Source organism: Helobdella robusta, assembly GCF_000326865.2.
Source record: "Helobdella robusta unplaced genomic scaffold HELROscaffold_105, whole genome shotgun sequence".
NCBI lineage: Eukaryota > Metazoa > Annelida > Clitellata > Rhynchobdellida > Glossiphoniidae > Helobdella > Helobdella robusta.
In genome coordinates, this window is record NW_008703595.1 from 266,919 (window position 1) to 276,306 (window position 9,388).

Sequence of the window (9,388 nt, forward strand, 5' to 3'; positions counted from 1 at the left end):
TCTACTGTACTTTCGTTTTTGTTTATCTGAGTTGGAATGTGTGATTTCAGTTTCGATTGAACGCTAAATTTCGAGCGCTTTTCATAATGTCAATTAATAATTTCACCGACACATCACACAGAAATCTGTCGAAGCATTTTTCTCCAATGTTCATCAGTCACTCATGTTAATTAGCAAGATGTTGAGCGTAACAACAATCAATCAAATGAAATAATTAATTCGCATTGGAAATTTTTTACAGACAAGTTTTTATTTTATTGAAGTAACAACTGAAATATTTTAAAATATTTAATCAATATTAAACTCTTCAACCAATGAAGAATTAACCGACCAACCAACCAGCCAGCCAGCCAACCAACCAACCAGCCAACCAACAAACCAACCAACCAGCCAGCCAACCAACCAACCAACCAGCCAATCAACCAACCAACCAACAAACCAGCCAGCCAGCCAGCCAACCAACCAACCAACCAACCAACCAACCAACCAACCAACCAACCAACCAACCAACCAACCAGCCAGCCAGCCAACCAACCAACCAGCCAACCAACCAACCAGCCAGCCAGCCAACCAACCAACCAACCAACCAACCAGCCAGCCAGCCAACCAACCAACCAGCCAACCAACCAACCAGCCAGCCAGCCAACCAACCAACCAACCAACCAACCAACCAACCAACCAACCAACCAACCAACCAGCCAGCCAACCAACCAACCAACCAACCAACCAACCAACCAACCAACCAACTAACCAACCAACCAACCAACCAACAAAAACTCACCAAGATAAACCTTCTCACAGCCAAACATCTTTCCATTAGACTCCTTATTCATGTACAACCTCACACCAATAACATAACGCTGGGCTAAGTGAGATTTTTCAGCCCAAAAAGTCATCTGTGTATCAACTACATCGTCCAAAATTGGCACCGAAATTGTCTCTGCCGATAAAATTTGGCCTGGAAGATGAGGAAAAAAAACTTAGTGAAATAACTAAAAATTAAATCGTAAAATGGTGATTATGGCGATGACGATCACAAATGTGAGTAACTTTTCTAAGTGCAGTTCTTGATTAATAATCATTAAATTTTTTGTCATAGGTTATATAAACGTCATCATCATTCTCGTCATCACCATCATCATCATCACCACCATCATCATCATCATCAACAACATCATCATTACCACCACCATCATCATCATCATCATCATTACCACGTCGATAATAATTTGCGACCTTTCAAAAGACCGGAAGTTATATCTTTATTGATGTTTCGGATGACTGTATCAATATCATCACTGTCACTATCACCACCACCATCATCATTACCGATTCCTCCATCATTATCATTACCACCACCGCCTACCGGTGATGATAATGATGTCGATGAAGTGGTGGGCTGTTGTTTCGGTGCTGAAGATGATGACGGTGCTACTGGGGCCCCTGCTGCTGCTGCTGCTGATGATGATGAGGAGGATAAAGATGAGGATGGTGGTAAATAGTCAATCACGTGAATGGTCTGCTGCTGATTGGACGCTGCACGAGGAACCAGCCACAATCTAATTGAGTGAGGGAGTGAAGAAATGAAATTGCAAAAAAAATGAATGAGGGAATGAGAGGGTGAGTGAATGAAAGAATGAATGAAAGAATAAATAAATAAATAAATGTGTGACATGCTGACTAAAATTGAAAAAAATTGAATGAGGATGAATGAATGAAAAATAGAAATTACTTTGTCACCTTGAGTGACCAAAATAACTTTGACAAAAACATTACTACAACAGACACGCACATACACACACAAACTCACACACAGAAGAAACATAGAAACACACACACAGAAACACACACAAAAACACACAAACCTAAGTGCCCTTATGAAATAGTTAACAGACAGTGGAGATATCTTCTTAGCGCTGACGGTGCCCTCCAAATTCACGGGCCAGAAACGATCACAAAACGAGTGAGTGAGTGTCTCGCACGATAACACTTTCACCCCGTCATTCTTGATCAGCCACGCATTTGCCTTGTCAACCAAGGAACTAGTAAGAAGGTGGAAGATAATTAAGGTGATGATAATTGTGGAAATGCCATATTAATGTGATGATAATTTGGATGATGGTAATGAGGAAATGGAATATTAATTAATGTTAGTAATATTAATGGGCCGCTAGATGGCCTAGTACTTAAGACGCTTGGTCCTTTTGCAGCAGTAACGGGGTTCGAATGCGAAGAAATCTTTTATTATATCTCAGATATATCGAATAAACACACTCACACACTGCAAGTAAATACGCCTGTATATTTGTTCAATAAAGTATATATAATTATAATTTAGGTAATAACAAATTTAATAACTATAATTAGTAAACAGTTTCTCGTTCTATTTCAATTTCACTTGTTATAACTATATATAAGCGAGTTCACAGAAGCAGATAGAGAGGAACAAACAACGTTGTTTGTTTGTTAACCGTGGTTGCATGGTGAACAGCGAACAATATAACAATATACGCACATAAAACACGTTTTATGTGATAAGAGCGAGATTTCTTTGCGTTTGAACCTAGTAGCTGCACATCAGAGCCGAGCACTTTACCTACTACACCATCTTGCCATCAGAAAACTATCAATAAACATTGGTGATGGTGTCAGTAGATATGACATGACCGTGCTGACTGAATTAAAATGTTTTCAGAACATTCCAAATGCAAACTGGAATATGAAAGCACGGGTGATTAATGGCGATATTCTTCAAGTTTTAACATAAGATAATGAAGAAGAATGGTGATAATAAAGGATAATAACATTCTTCTAACCATTCATTCATTCATTCTTTCAGTCATTCCTTCAGACATTAATATTTTCGTTCTGCCACTTACCAGTTCCATCCATTTAAACTTTTATATAATAGTTTGTTTGTTTATTTATGTATTCATTCATTTATCTATCTATCCATCCATCCATCTACCCATTCATCCATTCATCTATCTATTCATTCATCATTCACTCACTCACTCATTCGTTCACTTCCGTTTTACCATTAGTCAGCTGAGTAATAAAATACGCCAGGTGACATAAGACCGACACATGCAGCCTAAAGTGGATCGATGCACAATAACCAGGACGAACGATTGTTTGTTTCTATCTTTAACACACACGCAAACACACGCTCATACACAGACACACACACGCACGCACGCACACGCTCATACACAGACACACACTTACACACACAAAACACATAACACACACACACACACACACACACACACATAAACTATTGTAATTACTGACATAAAAACAAAAGTCAAACGTTTATCGTTTATAAATTGCTAACCCTAAAAAATGAAAAAAGTTATAAAGGAAAGCTTCTTTCATTCTTAAAAGCTTAGAAGCACTCGTTTTCTTTAAGAAATATTTGAAAAGATAATCTTGGCTGAATGGATGTTATCGTCAATAAAAATAGTTTAACAATGCTTGCTCGTTTGACTTGATTGACGGGCTGAATGAATGAGATGATATGTCCTGATGGGCCAAATATTTAATAGTGAGCGTTTGATTTTGATGTATTGTATTTTTATAAAACGTAAGAGAGAAAGAGAGAGAAAGAGAGAGAGAAAGAGAGAGAGAGAAAGTGAGAGAAAGAAAAGGAGAGAGAGAGAGATTAATAGCGTGTGTGTATATGTGTGTGTATCGAGTGTTAATAACTTTTAGATTCATTGTAGTATGCGGGCAGTAAAAAAATTTTTAAATTTTTTTATGATGTTATAAACGGAAAAAAACATTTTTAATTAAGTAAAATCTAATAAAAAAAACGAAAAGAACAATAACAACAATAAAAAAAACAGAAAGATAAAATAAAACACAAGCAATGAATAGTGATAGAATCATTTTCTCAACGAGTTTTCAATCAATTCTGTGCAGACAGACAAACAGACAGACATACATACAGACAGACAGACAAACAGACAGACAGAAAGTCAGAGAGACAGACTGAGAGACAGACATGCATGCGTGTCTATCTATCTATAACATTGTTTCATTGCAATGTAGTCTCTACCATAATCGAGTGAGATGTACTCGTACAAAAACGATATTTTTGTCTTTTAAAAATGTTAGTAAAGCGTTTGGACATTTTTTGCATGTTAAAAATTGCTTGTCTTCACTTTGTTTTGGCGGGTGGTTGATTGTAAATAGGGATTCAGGGAAAGAGGCTAAAAGGCCCTGGAGATCCTAGGGGGGGGTAGTTTTTGGTCCACCCCTGACAAATTTCAAACTTTTGAAAACTTTACACCCCTGTATATGCCACTACGTATGTATGAGTTAATCGTTCAGACGTTAACTTTTAAGGTCTTTAAAAACGTTCAAGATTTACAAATTACATCCTATCTCATAATTTTATCTTTTTTTTAATCTTTTTTTTAAATTGTCGAGGCCTTGTGATTAAATTCTCTTTTTCCTTCCCACACGACGCACGCACACGCACACACAAACACGCACATACACAAACACGCACACCCAGACTTTCACACAGACACGCATACACTTTTTATATATAATTATTATAATATTACATAATTATAATTATTGTACACCAGCGCATACTCACTCGAAACTCTCGATCTCTTCTTTCTTGGGAATGAAGTCTTGAAAAGTGAACTTCCACGCAGTTCCGGTTAGGTTGTTGTTGCTGATGATGTTTGTCATTAAGTCGATGCTGTTGTTGTTGTTGCTGCAGCTATTTGTGCTGTTGTTGTTACTATTATTATTAAGGCTGTTGTTGTTGTTCTTTGTTGATGATAATGATTTTCTGTTCTTTGTTGTTGCTGATGAGGATGATGATGTTGGAGTTCCAACTCTTGAAGATGGTAAAGTAAGCTGGTGGGGATGATAAAATTGTGATGATAATGATGATGTACAGTCAGTACAGTCATAATGATAACGATGATGATTAGGATGATGACGACGACGAGAAATATGATGATGATGATGATGATGATGATATTTGTATCATCATCAACATGTAAATGTTGGAAGGCAACATTGTGATGAGAGATACATAGTGATGATGACATTGATGATAATATTCCTACTAATGATATTGCTGTCCAAACAAAGTAACCTGATATATATAGCGGAAACGGCAAAATGAAAATTTTGATGATGATGATGATTATGACGACGATGACGATAATGATACATATTATAATGAGGAGGATGATCGTGATGATGATTACCATAGTCAAGTAATGATATAAGAAACATCAAGCAATGATGATAGTGACGAAGATAGCGATTATGATGATGATGTTGACATGTTTGCTGAAGATTAGACATGAAGATGACGATGATGACGAACAAAATTATGATAATAATGACTTTAACAGTGGTTATGTTGACGACGATGACGATGATGACGACGATGATGATCAAGATGATGACGACAATGATGATGATGATGACGATGATGATGATGACGATCAAGATGATGACGATCAAGATGATGACGATCAAGATGATGACGATCAAGACGATGATGATGAAGTTAATGACGACGATGATGATGAAAATGATGAAGAAGATGATGATAGATGTAATTATGCTAATAAAAAAAAAACAAATTAGAGGCAAAATGTTCGTGACAAGCGGATGGCAGCCTGGCTTCTCTTTCAGAATTTCATTCAACATTAAAAATGCCTTTACAGTTTGTTTTTTCTCCATTTTCATTTTCATTTGAAATTTTTGCTTTTAACGTAAAATTTTGTTAAAATCTTGAATGAATATTAGTCATTTTTTTTTACAAAGATTTTATGTCATTACATACAAAAATAATAATTAATAATAAAATAAGTTTTTTTTGGCAATTTTTAATCTCAAATAAAATTAAAATAAAACATGTTTGACGTCAGATCAATATGATCGGTTGTTAAAACTAAAAACTTAGTTTCAAAAATTTCAAAAATTCATACCAGTCAACTTTCAAAGAAATACTCAAAAAAAACATCTAAGATATTAAAATATAGCAACAGCTGGAAAATTTCATTACAAAAAAAACATCGAAAATTATTTATAACCAAATAGCAACAAACCAAATTACATAAAATTTAAAAACTTTTTTAAAATGATTAACTCAAAATTTTCTAGTTTATCCTGGAGTAAATAAAATGAACAACACATCCATAAAAGCACATAAGTAAACAAACAAACAAACAAACAAAACTTACACAAGCACATACTACCAGGCAACTACTCAATGAACCGAAAACACAAGCGACAAACCAATTGTGCAACTAGCCATGGTACTGAAAAGATAGAAGGCAATTGCTTCACGTTTGCAGAAGCGCGTCAACAAATATATCAACAACAACCCCATTTGCATAAACCGACAGCAGCAACAACAACAACATCAACAACATCAACAGCAATAACATAAGATGTAACATAAGTAACGTTAATATCACCGTAAAGAACAACAACAATCACAACAAACATTACAAACAACACCAGATGGAACCACCACCTAGCCTATTTTTGAATGTTCGTTTGAATGTTTATTTGTTCGTTCGAATGTTTGTTTGTTTGAATAATTGTTTGTTTGTTTGATTGTTTGTTTGTTTCTTTTAAAAGGTTTAGACACCTTTAACACATTAAACCAGCATTAGACAAACACTGGTGTTGTTTTTCAATTTTCTTTTAAAATTTTCTATCGCAATTTCATTCTGTTTTGTTCATTTTGCTAGTTGTTACAGAAAATGTCGTTGTTTAGGTTTGATGTTCTGAATGAAATCGTTGCCGTCTTTTTTGACAGTGTCATTGCTTTTAAAGCCTCTGTTGTAATTTCATAATTTTTGGGTCTACTTTATCTGACCAAAAAATTTTACTTCTAACTTTAGGAGGTTATATTTTCGAACTTTTCAAGATGTTCGATGTTAAAAGGGTGACATTTCAATTTCCGCGTTGAAGCTTTTAAGGACGTAGTATTTCTAGTTAGAAGTTTGTGAAAACCCTCCATGTTACCGAAAAACTTCGCTTTGATGTTTCCAATCGTCGATAACAAACATTTCAAACAAAATCGTAAAAAAAACTTCTCTGAATATCACACACTAACTCATATATTCAGTATAATAAATAATTTACATATTCAGATAAATTTTGGTTGCGGTTCACTAGACACTAAAAAAATTAAAAATAACAAAAAAATGAAATAATAAAAATAATAAATAAAAACAAATAAAAATTTTATTAAAGTTTTTATATATAAAAAAGTAAAAAAAGAAATACAAATGGAAATATTAATGTGGTGAACTGTGCCCTCAGGTGTCCATATGTAACGCTACGTTTTGTAACATGATTCATTTTATTCTGCGAGTTTTTAATTCTCACAAAATGTCGAAATATGTTTCAGCTATTTTCATCAAATTTTTAATCTAATTTTCTTTTAATTGTTTAAAAAATTCGAAACCGAAAGATTTGAGAAATAAATTTTTCTACAGCATTGAACATAAATAATAGCTGTTTAGTACCTAAAGGAAAATTAATTTAGCCGGACAATGGAAACACATTTATTTCGGTATTTCCACACTGGGGGGGTAGGATATTGATAGCACGAACGAAAGAACGAATGATTGAATGAATGGTTTAGTTGAAATGACTGGCCCTTGGTTCGAATGCAGTCGTTGTTTATATTTTTATTTCTTAGCCAGAAAAATATTTTACAAAAAATTTACCGCTTTTAACGTTTAAACCACATTTTTTACAAATTCCAAAACGAAACTTTAATTTTCAACTCAAATTTTGCAAAAAATGCAAGAATTTTCAATCAGAATTTTAAAAATTTACATGAAAACTTTGTTAAATTTAGCTTCAAACCTGACAAATGTATTTATTAGGTAGAGTTTCAACCTCACCAATACAAATATTACGATTCATTACGATACTGAGGAATGGTTTTTTGAAAGAATGGTGCAAAAATTAAGTATGATCATTAAAAAATATTAAACTATTTTGTTTGTTTTCTAGCTCGTTATTTTGAAGAATTTTTTAAGAACTTCTGCGTTTTTGTGTAGTTAACAAAATTTGTTTATATTTGTTTATGGTTTGGTTGCTGGCAACTGAGTTTTAAAGCAAGCAAAATTTTGGTCGTTTAAAGTTTAAATCGTTGATAAGGTAATGATTGTAATTTTTCTGTAATGCTTGCAATATATTTTCGGTTAATTGTTGTTTTTGTTGTTGTTATTGTTGTAAGTTTTGTTATGGCTGTTGTTTGGATGTAATTATAATTGTTGTCAATGTAACTTTTGATGTGGTTGTTGTGGTTGTCGTTCATTTTGATATGGTGGCTGTTGAGGTGACTACAAAGGCATCTATGCGTTAGCAGCTATTTATGTTCTGTTCATCACGCCATACAGCTATTAACATCCACATTGAATCTGTCTTCGTTGTTTTGCTTTTGTGCAGTTGCGGTCGATGCGGTTGTTGTTGAGTGATTGTTGTGGTTGATCGGTTGTTGTGGTGTGGCTGTTGTGGTTGAGCGGTTGTGGTGGCGTGGCTATGGTGGTGTGGTTGTTATGCTGTTGTCGTGTTTTAAATGGTTATGATGCAGTTGTCTTGTTGATGTGAAAGTGTTTCAAGGAAAATTTTGTATTTTGTTGTTGTTTTCGTTTTTAAGTACTAACTAGTGATTTCAGTGTGTTCTTGTTGTTTGTTGTTGTTCTGTCTTTTGTTTCTGTATGATGGTTGTTGCGTCTGGTTGTTGGTTTTGGTGATTTGTGGTCTACTGTTTGAGATGTTTGTTGTTGTTGTTGTTGTGTGGCGTGTGCTCGAGTTTGTTGTTGCTGCAAGTCAAGTAAGTGGGTTATTGCTGTGTTGTATTTGTATGTGTTTGTTTATGGATTGTGCGTGTGTGCGTGTGTGTGCGTGTGTGTGCATGTGTGCGCGGTTGTGTTGGGTTTTAGTGCTAGTAAATTATAAATTATTTTAGCGTGTTGTGTTGGTAGATAGAAAGTTGCTAGAAAGTTGCTGTGTTGTTGTACGTGCGTGTCTACTAATCGTTATTTGTGGACCTGTCAAACGCCGTGAAGAATGTTCATAGAAATGATTAGTTAATTAGTTAGTTGGTCGGTCGGTTTGTCAGTTGAGATTGGTTGAGTGGAAAGTTGATTGGCTGGCTGGTTTGTTAGGTGGTTGGCTGGTTGATTGGTCGCTTGGTTGGTTGATTGGTCGCTTGGTTTGTTGATTGGTTGAGAGGTTGGTTGGCTGGCTGGTTGGCTGATTGGTTGGTTTGTTGATTGGTTGGTTGGTTGATTGTTTGATTGGTTGCTTGGTTGGTTTACTAGTTGGCTAGTTGACTGGTTGCTTGGTTGGTTGGCTGGTTGACTGATTGTTTGGC

The 9,388-nt window shown here is 34.9% G+C and overlaps 1 protein-coding gene across 1 annotated transcript in view; it reads right to left on the bottom strand.

Annotated features, from left to right (window-relative positions):
- The window catches only part of HELRODRAFT_183377 (hypothetical protein), a gene marked incomplete at both ends in the record, with an annotated part of 15,450 nt that extends 8,438 nt beyond the window's left edge, over nt 1-7,012 (bottom strand). The window contains 5 exons of the mRNA XM_009012407.1: nt 848-958; nt 1,367-1,458; nt 1,866-2,042; nt 4,610-4,774; nt 6,912-7,012. Of these exons, the coding sequence (XP_009010655.1) occupies nt 848-958; nt 1,367-1,458; nt 1,866-2,042; nt 4,610-4,774; nt 6,912-7,012 (646 nt within the window). The remainder of the gene's footprint in view (nt 1-847; nt 959-1,366; nt 1,459-1,865; nt 2,043-4,609; nt 4,775-6,911) is intronic.
- Nucleotides 7,013-9,388: the final 2,376 nt, after the last annotated feature.